This window comes from Pongo pygmaeus, chromosome 1 (assembly GCF_028885625.2).
Source record: "Pongo pygmaeus isolate AG05252 chromosome 1, NHGRI_mPonPyg2-v2.0_pri, whole genome shotgun sequence".
Lineage (NCBI taxonomy): Eukaryota > Metazoa > Chordata > Mammalia > Primates > Hominidae > Pongo > Pongo pygmaeus.
The window spans coordinates 1,782,957-1,806,162 of NC_072373.2; the positions used below are offsets into that span (position 1 = coordinate 1,782,957).

The 23,206-nt window shown below is 41.6% G+C and overlaps 1 protein-coding gene across 2 annotated transcripts in view; it reads left to right on the forward strand.

Annotated features, from left to right (window-relative positions):
• Positions 1-333: 333 nt before the first annotated feature.
• LOC129033391 (zinc finger protein 682-like) overlaps positions 334-23,206 on the forward strand; it is a 31,289-nt gene continuing 8,416 nt past the window's right edge. Inside the window, exons 1-5 of one of the 2 annotated variants that reach the window (XM_054481899.2) lie at positions 334-449; positions 1,631-1,928; positions 10,605-10,702; positions 12,503-12,629; positions 13,159-13,254. In XM_054481899.2, coding sequence (XP_054337874.1) covers positions 10,688-10,702; positions 12,503-12,629; positions 13,159-13,254 — 238 coding nt within the window. In that variant the 5' untranslated portion in view covers positions 334-449; positions 1,631-1,928; positions 10,605-10,687. The remainder of the gene's footprint in view (positions 450-1,630; positions 1,929-10,604; positions 10,703-12,502; positions 12,630-13,158; positions 13,255-23,206) is intronic. The other variant, XM_054481908.2, reaches the window with a different exon arrangement.

Genomic DNA, 23,206 nt, shown 5'->3' on the forward strand with positions numbered 1-23,206 from the left:
TAAACCTCATCTGCAAGAAAAGGCATAATGATACTGATTGCAAAAATTCTTCATTCCTCCCTGTATACACGTCCTTTGCAAAGTGCTTTTATAGCTGCTCCCTTCAAGAGGGAAAATCTGTATTTCAAAATGTTTAGAGTCTTATTTGCTCTGGTCAACAGAAAACTGAACATATAACAGTGTGCTAGTTTGGGACCTAGGCTCAAAACTTGAGTGCTTTTGTTTTTCTTTCAGAATCCTGTTATCTCTATGATAATAAGCACACAACTTGCTGGGGGATGAGATACCACATGGAGAAGAACGAAGGTGCCCCAGTTGACAGGCAACTCACCCCTAGAAACAGCTGCAATCAGCATCTGACCACACATGTCTGAAGGATCCCAGCTGAGACCAAAAGAATTGGCCAGCTGAGTTTAGCTTAAATTGCTGACCAGCCGAATCATGAACTAGTAAGTTTTGGTGGTTTGTTATGCATCACTAACTAACACACACACACACCCATTACAGACAGGATGTCAGAATTCAATGAGAGATTGATTACTAGTTACCTGTAAACAGTAGGCACCCTATAGGTATTGATTTTCTTTTCCCTTTATTTAAATTTGGATCTCTTGTTAGACGGTGGTGAGTTATGTAGAGATACATGTAGACATATGTACATGTGATTGGTGCATAAACTCACCCAGTCTCCCACACCATAGGAGGAAAAAGACAACCAATAGCCTGTTCATTAGGGCCAAGGCCAAATACCAATATCAGAAGTTTGTTTAATCTATTTTCTGTGTATCTAAACTTTGGAATTCAAAGCTGTGGAAGACCGGAAGACTTGGGGTTAGGTCCTCCTGGGGGCTCCATTGTTCTTTTTTTCACTGTCTGATTTTTGGAAGGAAGATGGACAGCAGGCAGGGCAGCAGTGGTCTACCTGTGGACATTCTCTTTTTGCAGCCCTTGCTCTCTCTAGGGCCCTGTCCCTTCAGTTTTTGGCCTGGGGAGAGATGTTGATAAGGAGGCACCGATCTTTCACTTCTGGAAGGAAATGAGGGTTCAGACCCTTCACCTCCCTCAGAGCTGCACGTCAGTGTGACAGCCACTGGCCATGTGTGCGTACTGAGGGCTTGGAATGTGGCTGAACCGAGACTTGCTGGGAAGGTGAAATACAGAGTGAGTTTCACAGATTGACTACCGAAAATTATATAGTTCATTAATATATTGATGAATATTAAGATATTAATCATACATTTAAATGATAATATTTTGAATATATTGGGTTAAATAAATTATTACAATCAGTTTCACCTGTTACTTTTAATGTTTAAAAGGTGGCTACTAGGAAATTTAAAATTCACACGTGGCTTACATTTTATTTCTTAAAAGATTGCCTCCTTTTTGAAATTTCAGGCTGGCTGATCAAACTACCAGAGGCCAGAAAGGTCATAAAATCTGAAATGTTAAAATCATTGCCATTATACTGTTTTCATTTGTGAATAACATATATATTATTTATAAATGGATATAACCTTACACAAAAGGTTAAATGAAAATACCCCCTGGGCTGGGCCAGGCCCAGCGCAAGCAGGAAGCCCTCCATGAAAAGGCTGCAGCCAAGAACCTGTCACTTTGTCGCCCTCAGCCCAGCGTCGGATCACATCCTCCGTCACTCAGGGACTGAGGGGGCGGGGCCTGGAGCCCTATCAGGGGCGCAGCCGTAAGAACCGTCCAATCAGGCGTGCAGCGGGACAGAAGGGCGCGGCTTCCGGGATCTGGCGGGGCCTTCGTCTCTCCTGCCAGCCTTAGCTGGGTCGTCTTCTGTGCTCGGCGTGCTCTGCTCGGGGAAGCCCAGGTGGCCGCCACGGCTTCTTGCCCTGTGACGTGCAGGTATCAGGAGATCCATAGCTAAGAAGCCTGGACACCCGGGAAGCTGGGAAATGGTGAGTATGTGGGCGGGGTCCCGAGGTGGGCAGGGGGCTGATGGAAACGGGCTGGAACTGGCTGTGGCGGCCCCAGGCCTCCCCACAGCTCCCTCCGGAGTCTGCAGACCCGAGACCCCGCTGGACCCGCCCGGCCCTCAGCTTCCCCTGGCCTCAGGATGTGGGCTGGGCCGCCAGCCTCAGCCGGCGTCCGGTCCGCTTCTGTGCTCGACTTCCGCCCGGCCGGCCCCTCGCTGGCAGCTGTGCGGTGGCGACGGCAGGCGCCTGGGGGAGAGCCCCGACCCAGGAGGAGCCACTGCGTGCGAGGAGCTGTGGGCTGTGGGGTCCCAAGCCCTCCTTTCTCCTGGTAAAAATGAAAATGGAGTCAAGGTTTAAACGTTAAAGAGATTATTTGAGCAAAGAGCTGTTCATCAATGCAGAGTGCCCATTCATGGTTTGTGGGTGCTTGGTTTGTGGGTGCTTGGAGCAAAGGCTTTTGTAAGGGGCATGAGGAAGCGAACCAAAATCAGAACTTGGTTACAGTTACAGTTGTGGAGTCGCCTCATTTGGACTGTCCAGGTGGAAATCTGGTTATGTAATGAGAGGTTAATTGGAGATTTGTGGTTGGTTCAGCCTGAATATCGTTTCCTCCTAAAGTAGTAATTTACAAAACATGTATTTGAGTTAGATTTTTTTCCTTAGGAACCGATGGTACTAGTGCTACTTCAGTCTAATTGACTGCTAGTTAATTATTTTAAACACTCCAGAGGGGGACTGGTTTTCCACTGCGTTTCCAAATGTGTAGCAAGCAGGGTCTCACATCCACCATCCTGTCCCCCCAGCCTATGTGTCCTTTATTGCTTTATTGTACATTTCACACACAGTATTTTCATCATTTTTTCACAGAGCATTGGATGGCACTTTTTTTAGACATCTGTTTTCTGTTTGTAAACGTTTTATGTGAGCAGAGAAGAATCCCCTGACACACTGCTTTAAAAAAAATTTTGTGTCTCTTTTATCTTCCCCAGGCACAGACACCTTATCGGAATGTCTTTGGTTTGAGGTTCTGCTTTGGAAATTTTACAAGGTCATGTGTCCTCAGCCACGCTCCAGTCTTTTTCTGTGCCTGGGTTTCATAATTGTCTGGGGGGTGACCCATCTCAAGGCATGTTTAGTGAACATTAGCACCTTGTTCCTTTCCTCTCAGAGGACAGCCTCAGTGATGGAGGTGGAGCCTCTTAAGGGAGCAGATGGATGCCCTGGGGCTGAGAGGAAGCTGGTTTTACCCTTCCTCTCAGCATTTACAAAGCTAACACCTTAGGACTTGATGATTGGCTTCACCCAACTCCAGCTTCTGTTCTTTGGAGACACATTGCTGGTCAGCCAGTTGGATGCTGATACTGAGAAGAAAAGACAGAAATGATTTCTGACATCTGGATTCTCTCAGACTTGTGAAGGGGAAAAAACTGTTCCAAAGGACAAGGAAAACCCACTCCAGTGAGGGGATGCAAGAATCTGCACAGTCATACCACTTGGGGCACCCAGTGGGGCACAGTGTGGTGGCTCCTGGGCAAGGGGGGAAGGTGGTCAGTGAGCAGGATGGAAACAGAGGAATGTCCCAAGTGATAGGATGGCCTGACTTGGCACTTGAGTCAGATTTGTCTGTGTTACAATCAGCGTTGCCACTTCCTGGGTTTTACACCTTGAAAAATTTTTTTCACTTATTTCAACCTTAGTTTTTTATTAACTGTCAATTGCATTTTAACAGTAGAGTTTCAAAGGTAAGAAAATGTTTAAGAGGTGGATTTCCGAAAAGACATTACATATATAGTCAAATATTCACTTGTTAAAAATTCTGATTTACCTTTTTCTTCACTAGAGTGTAGTAAGTTTGTCAGGCCTGTTCTTTTTTAGGGGGTGATTTTAAACAGAATCCCAGGGCTTAGCTGTGGGAATGCTACCAGGGAAAGTAATAGGGAAAATCCTCTTCCAGTATGGCTATAGGAAATGAATACATTTCCACAAAAAAAGTAGTAGATTAATTGGTGAATTACATTGATTCATCAAAATATTAGTTCCTCTTTTTTGCAGGGTGGAGGACTTGTGGAGTTGATATCTCTGTTATCTAGATGTCTGAGTTTAATACTGAATTTTAGAAGATGGGACTTGACATCTCCCAGATATGTTCATATGTGATTGTTTACTGAATGATTTGAATTACGGAAATAATGTGACATGTTTATTGTCTGAAACTGAGAGTTTTGCTTTTTCTATTGAGGTATACAATGTAAGTGACTTATAATTTTATTCTCTTAAATAAACACTGTGTTTGAGTGATTTTGCTGGATTCTTCAAACACTGAGCGTTTTCTCATTTACAACTAAGTGAATAACCCTGACTGGGAAATAGAAGGCGGAGCCCAGTGACTCTAAGCTAAGGCCGATCTTGAGCCTGTAAAAGAAGGTCATTGAAGGCCCAGTTAGTTCTTCCTGGAGAGCCTCCCCTGCAGGTGTCCCAGCCTGCACACCCCAGCATGAAAGGAGCACTTTATACTGAGAGGAGCTATAGAGCCCTGGAGAGCTGGGATCCACAGGCAGATGCCGTTGGGGTCAGAATGGAAGGAGTCTGGAGGCTCTTTCTGAGGATGGAATTGTTATTGTTCTGGGGCTGTTTCTAGACTTTGTCTAATAAAACAAATTCACATTTAGGTAAGAAGTTACTTACTTTTAAAGGAGTATTACAACAGAGGGAAAGCACCAACTGTGATATCTTCCAGGATCTCGAAGGTTAGGCAGACAAGGGCTTTCTTTCATTGGGAGGAACAAACCGGAGTAGAAAGGTGAGAGTGAGAGGACAAGATGCAGGGCTGGAAATCAGATCCTAGATTAGAGAAAGTTTGACTCCCATATCAGCCTGTTCTTAGGAGGGGCATAAATAGGAGTTGTGTGTTAGCTCGAGCAGAGGGTGGTACAAATTCATGAGCCTAGGAGAAGGAGAGAATCTTAAGCAGTTTGGTTAATAAGTATTTTGTTCTAACAACTGAAGACAAAATTGTTCAGCTGACTGTTTATAGAGGGAAAAAATGGGAATTTGAAAGTCTGTGCCTGGCTTTGTGATGGGTATAAGAAGGAGCTTCATCTAAGTTAGAGGGGTGTTGCTTTTTATTAAGCTGTTCTTGGAGAACACAGAGGTGAAGGATTTCATTAATCACAGCTATTTACCCGCTCCATCTTCCCCCACCACTTTCCATTGCCATATTCAGTTCTTCCATTTGACTGTTCCTGAGTTGTATCTTTTACAATAAACTGGTAAACATAAGTACAGTGCTTTGCTGAGTTCTGTGAATAGCTCTGTCAAATGATTGTACTTGAGGAGTGGGTGAGGGGAGTTTCTGATACATAGGCAGTAGCCCAGAAGTATTGTTGGGCCCCCGGGGACGTGTGACTGGCCCCTGCCGTGGGGACAGTGTTGTGGGACGGAGTCTTGAACCTGTGGGTCCTGTGCCAACTTTGGGTGGTGTCAGAATTGAGTTGTTGGACACCCTGTTGGTGATGGAGAATTGGTTGGTGTTCAGCGAACTCCACACATTTGGTGTCAGAAAAAAAAGACATCACAGCCTGTAATCCCAGCACTTTGGGAGGCCCAGGCGGGCAGATCATGAAGTCAGGAGATTGAGACCGTCCTGGCTAACACAGTGAAACCCGGTCTCTACTAAAAATACAAAAAACTAGCTGGGCATGGTGGCAGGTGCCTGTAGTCCCAGTTACTTGGGAGGCTGAGGCAGGAGAATGGTGTGAACCTGGGAGGCGGAGCTTGCAGTGAGCCCAGATCACGCCACTGCACTCCAGCCTGGGCGACAGAACAAGACTCCGTCTCAAAACAAACAAACAAACAAACAAAACACAAGAGATCACAGCAGCCTGGGCTGGAGGCATCTCAGGGTGTCCCAGCATTGGGAGGCTCTGTTCTCCTGCACACACACTGCACATTCTCCTGGGATTCCAGCTCTCCTCTCAGGATCAGACAGGACTGAGGACTTAGAAGCAAAGAGTTCTGAGGACAGACCCCCTCTTTACTCTGCTGCCACTACATGATTTTCACCCACTTGTAAACGTACCCACTAGGCACTGACGTGGCCATGTCCCTCCCAGAACAAGGCTTCACCCTCAGGAATCCCGTCACAGCACCTTTGCTTCTAGAGTTTCCCATAGAAAACCCACACAGGTGCCTGGAAGACTCCCGGCCTATCCCCACCCCCAGCAACCTGGTCCCTCCACGGTATGACCGTCATCTCATCTGCCTGCATGGATACAGGAATGAGCCGGAGCACAGCCCCACTTGGGCCAGTATCTGTAGGCACAAACCACTTCTTCACTAACCCTGCACTGAGTACTTAACGTGGGTACTTGATAGCACTTTTCTGTTTTTTCTTTCCCACAAACCCTCTTTGATACGCACAGTTTGTCCCAGGCCTCAAGTGCCTGAATCCAGACCTACTGGAATTCAGATATCCGTGAGTCCAAGATGATGGCCCTTGACTTGGCTGTGGAAGGTCATTGAAGGCCCGATTACTTCTTCCTGGGGAGCCTGGGCTGTGGCAGGTCATTGAAAGCCTGGTTAGTTCTTCCTGGGGAGCACCCCCGTGCAGGTGTCCTTACACCCCAAGCATGAAAGGAGCTCTTTATACTGAGAGCAGCTAGAAATAAGAGGCTTAACTCCCCCACCAGAAAATAGGAGAATAAAGTTTGCTCTTCTCCCCTTTTTTAAAGCTTTTAATTACTTTATTTTATTTTTTGAGACACGGTTTCACTCTTTTCACTCAGGCTGGAGTGCAGTGGCACATTCATAGCTTACTACGGCCTCAAACTCCTAGGCTCAAGTGATCCTCCTTCCTCAACAGCGAGAAGTAAAGGAACACACCACACCACATTGCAGATTTTATTTTTTATCCTGTGTAGAGGTGAGATCTCACTTATGTTGCCCTGGATGGTCTCGAACTCCTGGCTTCATGCTGTCCTCTTGCCTTGGCCTCCCAAGTGCTGGGATTACAGGCATGAGCCACTGTGCCTGGCCAACATAGACATCTTAAGGCCCCAGTTTCAGAGTGGCACCCTTTGAGTTTTCCAAGTCCAGTGATCTGTTACAGTTGTGTGAGAAGCTCCTGGTATAAAAAGAGCCTGGTGGCCAAGGCGGGCAGATCACCTGAGATCGGGAGTTCAAGACCAGCCTGACCAACATGGAGAAACCGCATCTCTACTAAAAATACAAAATTAGCTGGGTGGTAGTGCATGCCTGTAATCCCAGCTACTCGGGAGGCTGAGGCAGGAGAATCGCTTGAACCCGGAAGGCAGAGGTTGTGGTGAGCCGAGATCGTGCCATTGCACTCCAGCCTGGACAACAAGAGTGAAACTCTGTCTCAAAAAAAAAAAAGAGCCTGGTGACAGAATCTGTAAATGTAAACAAGAACCTCAGCAGGGCGAGGTTAGGGCCACAAAATAGGCAGAGCCGGTCACAGTCACACCCACCTGTGAAGTGTGATATGGAAGCACTGTTGTCCTTTCTCTTACTCAAGATTTAGCTAACTAGGGACAGGTAATATCTCCTCTGGATTAAGAATCTGCCACTCCACCATGGCAGGTTTTTTTTTTTTTTTTTTGAGACGGAATCTTACTTTGTCACCCAGGCTGGAGTGCAGTGGGGCGATCTCAGCTCATTGCAACCTCCGCCTCCTGAGTTAAAGCAATTCTGCTACCTCAGCCTCCCAAGTAACTGGGATTACAGGTGCCCGCCACCACGCCCAGCTAATTTTTTTGTATTTTAGTAGAGACGGGGTTTCACCATGTTGGCCAGGCTGGTCTCAAACTCCTGACCTCAGGTGACCCGCCCGCCTCAGCTTCCCAAAGTCCTGGGATTACAGGTATGGGCCACCGTGCCGGCCTGTTTTCTATTTTTGCCCCAAGAATCAGCCGGAATCTCTCTTGCCTAGATCACCATGGAGACATAAGCCCAGGGTCACTGAGGACCCTGTCGCAGGTACCTGGGAGTCTTTAAACATTAGTGCAGACTAAGGTCAGGCTGACAAGGTCTAAATCTGCTTCCAGTCTACGGCCATACCACTCTGAACATGCCCTATCTCATCTCATCTTGGAAGCTAAGCAGGGTCAGGCCTGGGAATACTGGATGCTGTAGGCTTTTTTCCTGTTTTTTTCCTTTAAAAATAAACAAAGCTGCTTCCATCTCAGAGGAAGAGAAATGAGTCATGCATGTTTCTTCTTTCCCCCTCACAAAAGGAATCTCTTTGATTGATATCCAGATGGGACTGGCTCCCGTTTCCTGGTATTGGGTAAAAAAACAAGGAGGAGATCTCGAGACTCAAACTGATAAACCAGTTGCTTCCATTTCATATGGCCGTTACAAAAACAGATGACGCAGTCTTGGGTCCTTACCAACCAGGAACTTTCAGTCTAGAGCCAGTGGATAAATGGTTGAATTCGGCATCCTGTGGTCAGTAAAAGAAGGGAGGTATACAGGGGATTGTGGCTTCATTGAGGCCACTTCTCTTTTCTTGTTCTTTTGTGAGTTATGGTGTTGCCACCTGAAGGGCTATTTATGGACAAAAGAGTTGTTATTATCTTTAGTTCTAGTGCATTTTCCTTGCCAAGAATAAATATTTAGTTTCTAACATATTTGTCCTAGAAAGTTCTAAGGGTGTTGGTTAAATTGCTCGTTGCTGTATCTTATAAAATAGACGAGGAAGTGGCTAAAATTGGTTAAAATTACACAAACTCTGGGAGTCAAGTGTCTGTTGGACAGGCTTAGGAAAAACAGAACTGGTAGTACCCAGAGGCATAAAGATGAGAAGCTGAGGGTCTGCTTCTTGGCCCAGCTCTGCCAGATCAACCTGCTTCCCAGGCCTTATCCCACCCTGAAATCTCCCTCACAGAATTCATTAGAGGACATCAGAGTTGTTGCGTGGTGGTTCCTGTGATGTCTCCAGAGCAGGTGCTCACAATTTTCCCAAACCCAAAAGCAGATAAATGAGAACAAAGAACTGTGTAATTGTGGCCCTTTGTTTTTCACTGAAACCAGTGCTGCTAGAGACATCCCACCCAGCAACCTGTTGTTCATTCCTGCAGATCCAGTTGTTCTTCATTCCTGCAGATCCAGTAGTTCCTCCATGAGACAACGAAAAATCCCTCTCAACTACATTTAACCCCTTCTTTCTGTATCTCTCCCATCAGTCTGTATTTAGCTTTTATTCTATATATTTTCTTTCTAAAACTCAGTGATGGAGAAACAGAAAAAGAAAAGCTGCACCCTTCATGTAAACCCTGGGGATTATGGAACACTTAGTACCCACCTCTCGGAGTGTTAGAAGAATTACCTCACCTACTACTAGGTTTTCAGCGCTGTCCTCTGTAACATACTTCTGAGCACATAGTATGTGTTCCGTAAACATTCATTAATGCCCGTGTCCATGCTGTTCTCCCAGTACAGACTTACTCAGACATTGCTGCCTTCTCTAGACTTCAGTAAACTTTAAAGGCTCAGCAGAGAATGCCATTTTTCAGGATGGCGATTGGTGGTCTTCACTTGCAATCAGAAGCATTTCTGGTTTTTGTTTGTTTTTTTGTTTTTTGAGACTGAGTTCCCTCTTGTTGCCCAGGATAGAGTGCAATGGTACAATCTCAGCTCACTGCAACCTCTGCCTCCCAGGTTCAAGCGATTCTCCTGCCTCAGCCTTCCCCAGTAGCTGGAATTACAGACATGCGCCACCACGCCCGGCTAATTTTGTATTTTTAGTAGAGACGGGGTTTCTCCCTGTTGGTCAGGCTGGTCTTGAACTCCCGACCTCAGATGATCCGCCCGCCTCGGCCTCCCAAAGTGCTGGGATTACAGGCGTGAGCCACCGCGCCCGGCCAAAGCATTTCTGTTGTGATACCGGTGTTGTGTATAGGTTTCTAAAATTTGGCATTTCAGAAATGCCAAAGCATTTCTGTTGTGATACCGGTGTTGGGTACAAGGGACTCTGTGCTGTATTTGCCTTCTCTAGCTGAGTGCTGCTAATAAGGAGTCCAGGGGGAACAGTATCAGAAGACTTGTTATAGAAGCCAATTTGCAGACCCCTTTCACACCTGCGGAAACACATTACTTAGAACGGGGCCTGGAATACCAAATCAGAATACCAAATTATTTATATGTACATTGAAGCCGGAGGGACAGTACTCAGCTATGTGGTTCGCAGCCCAGGCTTGCAATTAGAATCAAATAGCCGGTTTGGAGAGCTGCCATCACACGTGCCCTCTCCAAAGATGCTGTCTGTCGTCTGGATGGAAGCACAATTGTTGTTTTAAGTAAGTGCCCCCAGCGATTCTAAGCTGAGATCAGAGTCAACCTTGAGGGCTCCCAGATACAGTCATGAGACTTGGGTTCCAAAAGGAGGTCAGAGGGCCTGCTCTTGGGTTTGATAGGGATAGGTCACCAAGGTCCATATTGCCTTTGCTGTACCACAAATTGCTGGAGTTCATGGCAGCGGTGATCACCCGAAGGCAGGACATTTTTGGTCTTTATGTGGTAGCTCATTTTTCCTGTCTCCTGTGACAAAAAATAGGGGAGTATTCCCTTTTCTGCACTGCAGGGCCTTCTGCCTGTAGGTGTGTGGTTGCAGGTGAAAGGGTTGTGCTGACACCTTTAAAGACATATTCTCAAATGCAGGTGTGATTTGTCCAGATAATCTCACCTGAGAAGGAATCCCAGAGAAGAAGGAAGAAGAGGAAGAAATGGCTGGTTCTCAGGTGAATGTGTCTGGGTTCAGGGGATGTGTCCTCTTTTCTTCTGGGATGTTATGTGTTTGGAACTTGCAAACCTTTATTTCTGTACTTCTGATGTACCTGCCTAATGTGTTTCTTCCCAACTACCTTCCCCCCTTCCCCTGCCCTTTTTCTTATGATTGATAAGGAGCTCTGTAAAATCCTTCCTCCTGTATACCAGAACCTTCTCTCCATTCTCTCCTTCCAGGCTTCTTATATGTCAGGACCAAATCTTACCATTAACATATGATGGGCAGTATTGAGATGGTCTGTGACCTATCAACATGGGAAAGTGTGGATCCCCAGGATTACCCTTGGGGATGGGGCTGAGTCTTGGGGTGTCAGTGAAGAAGGGGATCATGTACCGTTTAGATTTCATCCACATGCTCCATCATCTCTATGCAGAACAGAATTAAGAAAAGAGACATTTAAAGAGGATGGCATTTGTTGCCTGGAATAACTTAAAGTTCTGAAAAGAGAATAATTAGAAGACATTTGCTGTCTAGGATGCTAAAGAAACACTACTGAAATACCCTATTACAGATTAAAGAACCAGGGAAACAGCTATAGCTTGAACTTTGCATAAAACTGATGTTTCTGGCCAGGCACTGTGGCTCACACCTGTAATCCCAGCACTTTGGGAGGCTGAGGCGGGCGGATCACTTGAGGTCAGGAGTTCAAGACCAGCCTGGCTAACATGGTGAAACCCCATCTCTACTAAAAATACAAAAATTAACTGGGTGTGGTGGTGCACGCCTGTAATCCCAGCTATTTGGGAGGCTGAGGTGGGAGAATCACTCGAACCTGGGAAGCAGAGGCTGCAGTGAGCTGAGATTGCACCATTGCACTCCAGCCTGAGCGACAGAGCAAGACTGTCTCAAAAAAACAAAACAAAAAAGCATGTTTCTACATGATTAGATTCAGATTGTAATTTACTATTTTTGTGGCCAATAATATCAGAGCAGTGATACTGTGTCCTTGATGTCACGTGATCCTTGACATCCGTGATGTCAATTTATCCTGTTATAGTTGATCTTAATTTTATTTACTTGGTTAAGGTGCTCTCTGCCAGATTTTTGCACTATAGAGGTATTTTTTTCATTATTATTTAGTACCTTGGGGAGATTTACTGACTGATACATATAAGCCATCACATTTAATTAGGAAGTTCTTCTTTCTTTGTAGATTCTCCTTGCTTATAGCTTGCTTTGGAAAATGAAGGCTCTCATGTTTGTTTATTGGTTAGATAAACTGAAATAAACACAGGCTCTGCCACTTCCTGCATGTCTGAAAAAATATTTTCCTTGGCCCAGACACAGTGGCATCACTGTATGGCTCACTTAGAAATCCAGAAACTCAGGCTTCACCCTAGGCCTTCTGAATTAGAACCTGCATTTTAAGAAGATCTCTAGTTTATTGTGTACACATTAAAATTTGAGGGGTACCTTCTGATGAATCATGACTTCTACATTTACATGTACCAGCTTATCCTGTGTAATGTAAATAGAGCAGGAAAAAATGTATATGCCTGTGTTGATGCCCTTAATTTTATACTGTATTATTCACAAGAGTAGACTGTCTACCCTGGTTATGTGGAGCTTATGCCATCCTCTTTCTTCAGAATTAAAGAATATGTTAGAGAATATTTCTGTGTTTACAATTATTTGATCATTTCAGTCTCTTCTATAAGTAAGAACCAGTTCTCTCTGTCTCTCTTTGTGCCTGGAATCAAATTAAGAACTCTGCCCATGGCCACTTGATAAGTATGTGTTTTTTCTTTGCCAGGGACTGTTGATATTCAGGGATGTGGCCATAGAATTCTCTCCGGAGGAGTGGAGCTATCTGGACCCTGCTCAGCAGAATCTGTATAGGGACGTGATGTTAGAAAACTACAGAAACCTGGTCTCCCTGGGTGAGGATCGCTTCACTGCATAATTTGTATTTTACACTAAGGATTTTATTTCCTTCATTGTAGAATATTTTTGGGAATTTCTGCTTTGCATGAATGAGTTTCAGATTTCTGCTTTCAAGGAAAACTTGGGGATTTGTTAGTGTAGAACAAAATAATCTTGAAGGTATTTTATCTTGACATTAACCTTCCTTTCTTGAGGTGATGTGCGTACTCAGATTAGTGGTGGCAATTCCAGAAATTTAGTAGCATGAAACAGTGTTGCCCACACCCTGAAAAATCCAGTTACCACCACCAATTTTTGATTCAGTAGTATTAGGTAGTGAAGCTAGGGACTCACAAATTTAAAATACTTTCCAAACTAAAGGTTCTGTCAGGAAACAGTATTTTGGGATTAATTTTCTAGAGTCTTCTATTTCCTTATTTCTCTACTGAGCACAGTACTAGGTTGGTAATTAGAGAATCCAAGCAAGAGTCATGCTACCTCTTAAAAAATAAAACAGGTCCTTTTAATTTTTTTTTTTTTAAATAGGTATTGCTGTCTCTAAGCCAGACCTGATCACCTGTCTAGAGCAAAGGAATGAGCCCTGGGATGTGAAGAAACATGAGACAGTAGCCAGACACCCAGGTAGGTGGAAGTAAATGAAGTGGATGATACAGATGAGAGGTTCAAAGATCAAGGCGGAAGCCAGACCTTAAAATGTGGTTTGAGAAGCTCTGCTCTAATGGAAATGGTTTCTGAGAAGCCTGAGTTTCTTTCCCTTGCTGTCACATAGGAACACCTTCTGTCCCATGCTCTGAATTTCTTTTAGGGCTCTACTTTCCCTTCAGTGATCTTTCTTCAAGATGACAGTGACAACCAAAGTCTTCTTCATAGCTTGGAACAGACCGTATTATCTGATTGTTATTCCATTGCTTTGGGGACACAGGAATATCTGTGTATTTTTGAGAAACTGTTTGTTAAGCTATTTTTTAAGTTCCCTTTTTGCATTATGTCTAAGGTGTGTGAGAGCAGTGGGATTTGGCTCAGAATCCCAGGAACACCAGAACAGATGTTACATGTTTTCTGCTTTGTGATTTCCCATTCTATAGAGGTTTTAAATGTCATTCTATAGAAACTTATACTCAGTAATTTTATAAGAACACTAGACATCTCCCTAAATGTAAGAAACTGTTATTTTTTATTAAACATTTATTGTTTTAGTATAAACTGAGATTAGTAATTTAAACTCTGCCCCAAATTCTCAGCTGTAGTGTGGTTTAGTGTATCTATTCACTTCTGTATTAGTCGGTTTTCACACTGCTAACAAAGACTTACCTGAGACTGGGAAGAAAAAGAGGTTTAACTGGACTTAACTATTTCCGCATGGCTGGGGAGGCCTCAGAATCATGGCAGGAGGCTAAATACGTGGCAGCAGCAAGAGAAAATGAGGAAGAAGCAAAAGCAGAAACCCCTGAGGAAGCCGTCAGATCCCATGAGACTTATTTACTATCATGAGAATAGCACAGGAAAGACCGGCCCCCATGATTCAATTACCTCCCCTGGGTCCCTCCCACAGCACGTGGGAATTCTGGGAGATATAATTTAAGTTGAGATTCGGGTGGGGGCGCAGCCAAACCATATCAGCTTCCTAGATTTCTTAAATATGCTGTGTATTTGGGTAGCTTAGAGCAGTGCTAAGCGTATATTTACCTTCCACTTGCTACCTTAGTTTATAATAACTATAATTTTATAATTTTGTTTGGTATGACTGGAACTGTTATTCATATATATGTTGGTGTGTATACATTTGTGTATATATGTACATGTGTGTAACGTGGATTTTTTTCACAGATAAAAATTGTGTAAGTATTGTGTACAATGTGATGACTTGATACAACCATCTTAGCAAATTTTAAGCATACAGAATGCTATTATGAACTACAGTCATAATGCTATACACTAGATCCCCAAAATGTATTTATCTTATAATGGAAAGTTGTACTCTTTGAACAACAGCTCCCAATTTCCCCTGCCTGCAGCCTCTGGCAATCATCTTTGTACTCTCTGCTTCTATGAGTTCAACCCTTTTTGATTCCCCTTATAAGAGAGATTATGCAGTATTTTTCTTTTTGTGCCTGGCTTATTTCACTTAGCATGTTCATCCATGTTGTTGAAATGGCAGGATTTTTTTCTTTTTTTTTCTTTTTTTTTTTTTTGAGACGGAGTCTGGCTCTGTCACTCAGGCTGGAGTGCAGTGGCGCGATCTCAACTCACTGCAAGCTCCACCTCCCAGGTTCACGCCATTCTCCTGCCTCAGCCTCCCAAGTAGCTGGGACTACAGGCGCCTGCCACTATGCCCGGCTAATTTTTTTTGTATTTTTAGTAGAGACGGAGTTTCACCATGTTAGCCAGGATGGTCTTGATCTCCTGACCTCATGATCCGCCCGCCTAGGCCTCCCAAAGTGCTGGGATGACAGGCGTGAGCCACCGCGCCTGGCCAGGATTTTATTATTTTTAATGGCTGAATAATATTCTAGAGTGTGTGTATGTGTGTGTACTTTCATTTTTAGTGTCTGCAAACGTTTAGGTTGTTTTCATATCTTGGCAATTGTGAAAAAATGCTGCAATGAACATGAGGGTACAGTTTTTTTTCTTTTGAGATAATTATTTTATTTCCTTTGGTTATTTATGCAGAAGTGGGATTGATGAATTATATGGTAGTTTTACTTTTTCATTTTTTAATTAAGAACCTCCATACTGGTTTTGCTAATGGCTCTATGAATTTACAACACAGCAGCGATATATGGAATTTATTTTTCTTCACACCTTTGTCAATACTTGTACTGGCTTATTTCAGTTAACATAATATTCTCAAGCTTTATCCTTATCATATAATGTGACAATATCTCCTCCTTTAAGGCTGATAATATCAATTTTATGTATATGCCACATTATCTCTTTTGTAGTTTTTTTATTTGTATGAATTTAGGTTATAAATTAATTTTTTAAGTGGAGAGATTATGCAGTAGTGAAGTCAGGGCTTTTGTCCATCCCTTGAATAATACACATCTCTCTTCTTTTTGATATTCACCATCCAAACAGGTGTGAAGTGATGTCTGATTGTGGTTTCGAGTTGCAGTTGTTTGATGACTGGTGATGTTGAGCACCTTTAAGGATACATTTTTAGGAACGTTACATGTATTCACATTGTTATGCAAAAGACTGCTAGAAATTTTACATCTTGCAAAACCAAAACTCAGTACTCCTTAAGTAAGAACTGCCCATTTTATTCTCTCTCCAGCCTTTGACAAATACCCTTCTACTTTCTATATGATCTTGGCTACTTAAGATATTATGTAGAAATAGAATCATACACTGTCACTGGTACTGGCTTATTTTGGTTAACATAATATTCTCAAGCTTTACCCTTATCATACAATGTAACAATATTTCCTTCTTTAAGGCTAAATAACATCAATTTATGTATATGCCACATTTATTTTTATCTATTGATCAGTTGGGGGACATCAGGGTTGATTCTGCATTTTGGCTTTTGTGAATAATATTGCAATATATCTTCTAGGTTCTGAGTTTGAGTATATACTCAGAAATGGGATTGCTGGATTATATGAAATTCCATTTTTAGTTTTTTGAGGAATCTCTATACTGTTTTTTAATAGTGGCTGTGTCATATTTTTTCATCAACAGTGCACACAGGTTTCCATTTCGCCACATTCTTGACAGATTAGTTTCTGTTGGTCTTTTTTTTTTTTTTTTCAGACAAGGTCTTGCTCTGTCACCCAGGTAGGAATGCAGTGGCACAATCTCGGCTCACTGCAACCTCTGCTTCCTGGGTTCAAGTGATTCTTGTGCCTCAGCCTCCCAAGTAGTTAGGATTACAGGCATGCACCACCATGCCCGGTTAATTTTTGTATTTTTAGTAGAGATGGGGTTTCACCATATTGGCCAGACTAGTCTCGAACTCCTGGCCTCATGTGATTCACCTGCCTCAGCCTCCCAAAGTGCTGAGATTACAGGCATGAGCCACTGTGCCCAGCCTCCATTCATTTTTAATAGTGGCCATTTTGATGGATGTGAGGTGATATCTCATTGTGATTTTGCTTTGCAGTTCTCTACAAATAGTGATTTTCAGCATTCTTTCAAGTGCCTGTTGGCCATTTGAGTATTATCTTTTAAAGAAAAGTCAGTTCAATCCTTTGTCTGTTTTTAAGTCAAATTATTATTTTTGGGGGGCTGAGTTTTAGGAGAGATACATTCTGTACAGTAACTCCTATCAAATATCTAATAGGTAAGTATTTTCACCCATTTCTAAGGTGGCATTTTCACTCCACTAATTGTTTCCTTTAATGTTCAGAAATTCTGAAGTTTGATGTAGTTCAGTTTTTTTGTTCTTTGTTGCTTATGCATTTGACATCATATCCAAGAAAACAGTGCAAAGACCAATGTCATGATCTTTTCCTCTATATTTTCTCCTGAGAATTTTGTTATATTTTTATGTTTAAGCATTGAATCCTTTTAAAATATTGTTTGCATATAATGCAAAGGAAGAGTCCAACTTAATTTTTTTCATGTAGATACTCGGTTTTTAACATGATTTGTTGAAGAGACTCTCCTTTCCCTATTGTGTGGTCATAGCCACCTTGCAGAAGATCATTTGATTGTATACAAAAGGGTTTATATCTAGGTTCTCTCTTCTGTTTCATTATCTAATTATTAATATTTATCTTTTTATAGCGTTGTGTAATATGTTTGAAACCAGGAAGTGTAAAGCCTCTTCTTATTCTTTTTATTTTATAGTTTTTGTTGTTGTTTTTTTGTTTGTTTGTTTTAATAATAGAGGCAGGGTCCAATCTGGCTTCAAACTCCTGGCCTCAAGTGATCCTCTCATGTTTACCTCCCAAAGTGCTAGAATTACAAGCATAAGCCACCACACCCATCCTTTTCTTCTTTTGAAAGGGTGTTTGGCTAGTCATAGTTTCTAAACAAATTTTAGGATTTGGAAAATATTTCTGCAAAAAAAGTACCATTGGGATTTTGATAGAGATTACGTTGAATTTGTACATCACTGTTAGTACTGATATCTTTTTTTTTTTTTTTTTTCTGAGACGGAGTCTTGCTCTGTCACCCAGGCTGGAGTGCAGTGGTGCGATCTCGGCTCACTGCAAGCTCTGCCTCCTGGGTTCATGCCATTCTCCTGCCTCAGTCTCCCGAGTAGCTGGGACTACAGGTGCCTGCTACCACACCCGGCTAATTTTTTTGTATTTTTAGTAGAGACGGGGTTTCACCATGTTAGCCAGGATGGTCTCGATCTCCTGACCTTGTGATCCGCCCACCTCAGCCTCCCAAAGTGCTGGGATTACAGGCATGAGCCACCGTGCCTGGCTGGTACTGATATCGTAACAAAAAAATCATCTGACCTTTGAGCGAGAATATGTTCCACAGTGTGTTTAATTTCTACATATTTTGGATTTGGTTAGAAAAAAATACATTGTTTGATTTCAGTCTTCTTAAATCTGGTAAGTTGTTATGTGTCCTAACAGAATGAATATGCAATTGAGAATATTGTGTATTCTGCTGTTTTTCCTGGAGAATTCTGTACATGTCTGTTAGGTCTAATTAGTCTATAATCCTTAAATTTTCTGTTTTTTTATTGATCTTCTATGTGATTTTTCTATTCATTATTGAAAGTGGAATCTTGAAGTCTACAATTGTGTTGCTGTGTATTTCTTAGCTCATTTCTGTCAATATTTGCTTCATATATGTGGCAGTAAATATTGCTCCATATACACACACACACACATATATATACACATATACTATATATACATATATATGTATGTGTGTGTGTGTGGAGTGTGTGTATATAAAACTGTTAAAGATTTTTGGTAAATGGGCCTGTTTTACCATTATATCAATCTTTGTCTTGTGTGACAGTTTTTAATTTAAAATGTATCTTGTATAATATAATTGTGGCCACACCACCCGATTGTGGTTACTATTTTCATGGAATATATTTTTTTCATTCTTTACTTTCAGCCTATTTGACTCCTTTAGAGCTACAGTTGAGTCTGTTGTATAAAGCATATTTTAGAATCTTGTTTGTTCTTAATCCATTCAGGCATTTTCTTTTCATTAAGGAATTTAATCCATTTATATTTAAAATAATTCCTAAAGGAAATGGCAGTACTATTACCGTCTTGTTTGTAATTGTTTTCTGTTCCTTGTAGATATGTCGTCCCTCATTTCCTTTCTCACCTCTCTCACTGCCTTCCTTTTTGTTTTGTTGACTGTGTAGTGACATGCTCTGATTCTTTGCTCATTTTCTTTTGCATTACTTCTATAAGTACTTTCTTTGTGATCACCTTGAGAGACAGTTCATAAAACTTCTTAAAGTTCTAATAATCTATCTCATAGCTTCCCTACAATTGAGTATAAGAAGTATTTTTCTTTATATCCCCCAATTTGATATTAATGTCAAAAATCATATCATTTTATATTGTGCATTTATTAATAGATTTATGGAGATTTATGTTGTTTTTCACATTCTACAGAGTTTTTGGTTTTATGTAACATTAGACAAATCTATATCTGTGTATATATTTACCTTTAACAGCTTTATATTTTCATATGAATTTATGATGTTGTCCAGCATCATTTTATTGTTCAACATAATGGACTGCTTTTATCATTTCTTGTAGGACTGTACTAGCAGCAGCAAACATTCTCAGCTTTTATCTTGGAAGTCTATTTTTCACTTATTTTTGAAAGTAAATTTTTTTTAGATCAAGTATCCTTAGTAATATTTTGGTTTTATCTCATCGAAAGTTTAGAAGTTCTCAGCCCTCCCCCCTTTTTTTAAAAATAACTTACCACTTTTCACCTATATCTTCTAAGTCTCTTTTTATGAATATGTTGGTCTACTGAATGGTTTCCATCAAGTCCAATATTCCATCTTCATGTTTTTCCATTTTTAAAATTTTGCTTCCACAACTCAATATCTATAAATGATATGTCTTCAATTTGCTGATGTTTTTTCTGCCTCATTAAGTCTGCTGTTTTGGCTCTTTAGTTAATTTTTCAACACAGTGTATTTTCCAGCTCAACAATTTTAGTTGGGTTTTTTTTTTTTTCTGAGGCAGAGTCTTGCTCTGTTGCCCAGGCTGGAGTGCAGTGGAGTGATCTTGGCTCACTGCAACCTCCACATCCCAGGTTCAAGCAATTCTCCTGCTTCAGCCTCCCAAGTAGCTGAGATTACAGGCACCCGCCATTACGCCCGCCTAATTTTTTGTATTTTTAGTAGAGACGGGGTGTCACCATGTTGGCCAGGCTGGTGGTCTCGATCTCCTGACCTTGTGATTCACCTGCCTCAGCCTCCGAAAGTGCTGGGATTACAGGCGTGAGCCACCACACCAAGCTTAGTTGGGTTCTTTTTTATAGGTTTTTTCTTTTTTTAAATCTCTTTGTTGATGTATTATTTTCCTCATGCATGGTTTTCTGTTTTGTTTTTTTTTTTTTATAAACAGGGTTTCACTCTGCCATCCAGGCTGGTGGTGTGTAGCAGTATGATCATAGCTCACTGTAGCTTCAAACTCCTGAGCTCAAGTGATCCTTCCACCTCAGCCTTCTAAGTGGCTGGGACTATAGGCATATACCACCATGCCTGGCTAATTTAAAAAAAAAAAAAAATTGTAGAGACAGTCTCACCGTGTTACTCAAGCTGGTCTTGAACTCGGTCTCAAGCAGTTCTCCCACCTTAGCCTTCCAAAATGCTGGAATTCCAGGTGTGAGCCTCTGTACATAGCCAGGATTTATTTTTAAATGAACAATAAGGAGAGTATTTTACTTTATGTAAACCATATTGCTCTTGTCACCATGCCTAACCTGATTTTGTACAGTTACCTATATGTGTTCTGCTTTTGGTCATTGGACATGTTTAAGATGATTACTTTAAATTCTTTGTCAAAAACATGCAAAACCCTCCCTTTTTTAAGGGTCAGTTTCTAGAGATTTGTTTCTTCAAGTAGGGCAGGTTTCCTGTTTTCTCTGTGTGGCCTGTGATCACATACACAAAAATAAAATTCTATAGTACTAGAATGATGGTATATGAAACAGCTGTGCTCTGGTAATCTCATAGAAGCATGCTTATAGATGACACATTGCTTTTCCCTTTCTGTTTTTGAGATTCTCATCTGTAATTTTTTGAAACTGCTTATAATGTATCTTGTTATGGGTCTGTGTTTATCTTATTTTATTTTATTTTTATTTATTTATTTATTATTATTATTATTATACTTTAGGTTTTATGGTACATGTGCGCAATGTGCAGGTTAGTTACATATGTATACATGTGCCATGCTGGTGCGCTGCACCCACTAACTCGTCATCTAGCGTTAGGTATATCTCCCAATGCTATCCCTCCCCCTTCCCCCCACCCCACAACAGTCCCCGAAGTGTGATGTTCCCCTTCCGGTGTCCATGTGTTCTCATTGTTCAATTCCTACCTATGAGTGAGAATCTGTGGTGTTTGGTTTTTTGTTCTTGCGATAGTTTACTGAGAATGATGATTTCCAATTTCATCCATGTCCCTACAAAGGACATGAACTCATCATTTTTTATGGCTGCATAGTATTCCATGGTGTATATGTGCCACATTTTCTTAATCCAGTCTATCATTGTTGGACATTTGGGTTGGTTCCAAGTCTTTGCTATTGTGAATAATGCCGCAATAAACATACGTGTGCATGTGTCTTTATAGCAGCATGATTTATAGTCCTTTGGGTATATACCCAGTAATGGGATGGCTGGGTTGAATGGAATTTCTAGTTCTAGATCCCTGAGGAATCGCCACACTGACTTCCACAAGGGTTGAACTAGTTTACAGTCCCACCAACAGTGTAAAAGTGTTCCTGTTTCTCCACATCCTCTCCAGCACCTGTTGTTTCCTGACTTTTTAATGATTGCCATTCTAACTGGTGTGAGATGGTACCTCATTGTGGTTTTGATTTGCATTTCTCTGATGGCCAGTGATGATGAGCATTTTTTCATGTGTTTTTTGGCTGCATCAATGTCTTCTTTTGAGAAGTGTCTGTTCATTTCCTTTGCCCACTTTTTGATGGGGTGGTTTGTTTTTTTCTTGTAAATTTGTTGGAGTTCATTGTAGATTCTGGATATTAGCCCTTTGTCAGATGAGTAGGTTGCAAAAATTTTCTCCCATTTTGTAAGTTGCCTGTTCACTCTGATGGTAGTTTCCTTTGCTGTGCAGAAGCTCTTTAGTTTAATTAGATCCCATTTGTCAATTTTGGCTTTTGTTGCCATTGCTTTTGGTGTTTTAGACATGAAGTCCTTGCCCATGCCTATGTCCTGAATGGTAATGCCTAGGTTTTCTTCTAGGGTTTTTATGGTTTTAGGTCTAACGTTTAAGTCTTTAATCCATCTTGAATTGATTTTTGTACAAGGTGTAAGGAAGGGATCCAGTTTCAGCTTTCTACATATGGCTAGCCAGTTTTCCCAGCACCATTTATTAAATAGGGAATCCTTTCCCCATTTCTTATTTTTCTCAGGTTTGTCAAAGATCAGATAGTTGTAGATATGTGGCATTATTTCTGACGGCTCTGTTCTGTTCCATTGATCTATATCTCTGTTTTGGTACCAGTACCATGCTGTTTTGGTTACTGCAGCCTTATAGTATAGTTTGAAGTCAGGTAGTGTGATGCCTCCAGCTTTGTTCTTTTGGCTTAGGATTGACTTGGTGATGCAGGCTCTTTTTTGGTTCCATATGAACTTTAAAGTAGTTTTTTCCAATTCTGTGAAGAAAGTCATTGGTAGCTTGATGGGGATGGCATTGAATCTGTAAATTACCTTGGGCAAGTATGGCCATTTTCACGATATTGATTCTTCCTGCCCATGAGCATGGAATGTTCTTCCATTTGTTTGTATCCTCTTTTATTTCCTTGAGCAGTGGTTTGTAGTTCTCCTTGAAGAGGTCCTTCACATCCCTTGTAAGTTGGATTCCTAGGTATTTTATTCTCTTTGAAGCAATTGTGAATGGGAGTTCACTCATGATTTGGCTCTCTGTTTGTCTGTTATTGATGTATAAGAATGCTTGTGATTTTTGTACATTGATTTTGTATCCTGAGACTTTGCTGAAGTTGCTTATCAGCTTAAGGAGATTTTGGGCTGAGACGATGGGGTTTTCTAGATATACAATCATGTCATCTGCAAACAGGGACAATTTGACTTCCTCTTTTCCTAATTGAATACCCTTTATTTCCTTCTCCTGCCTAATTGCCCTGGCCAGAACTTCCAACGCTATGTTGAACAGAAGTGGTGAGAGAGGGCATCCCTGTCTTGTGCCAGTTTTCAAAGGGAATGCTTCCAGTTTTTGCCCATTCAGTATGATATTGGCTGTGGGTTTGTTATAGATAGCTCTTATTATTTTGAGATACATCCTATCAATACCTAATTTATTGAGAGTTTTTATCATGAAGGGTTGTTGAATTTTGTCAAAGGCCTTTTCTGCATCTATTGAGATAATCATGTGGTTTTTGTCTTTGGTTCTGTTTATATGCTGGATTAC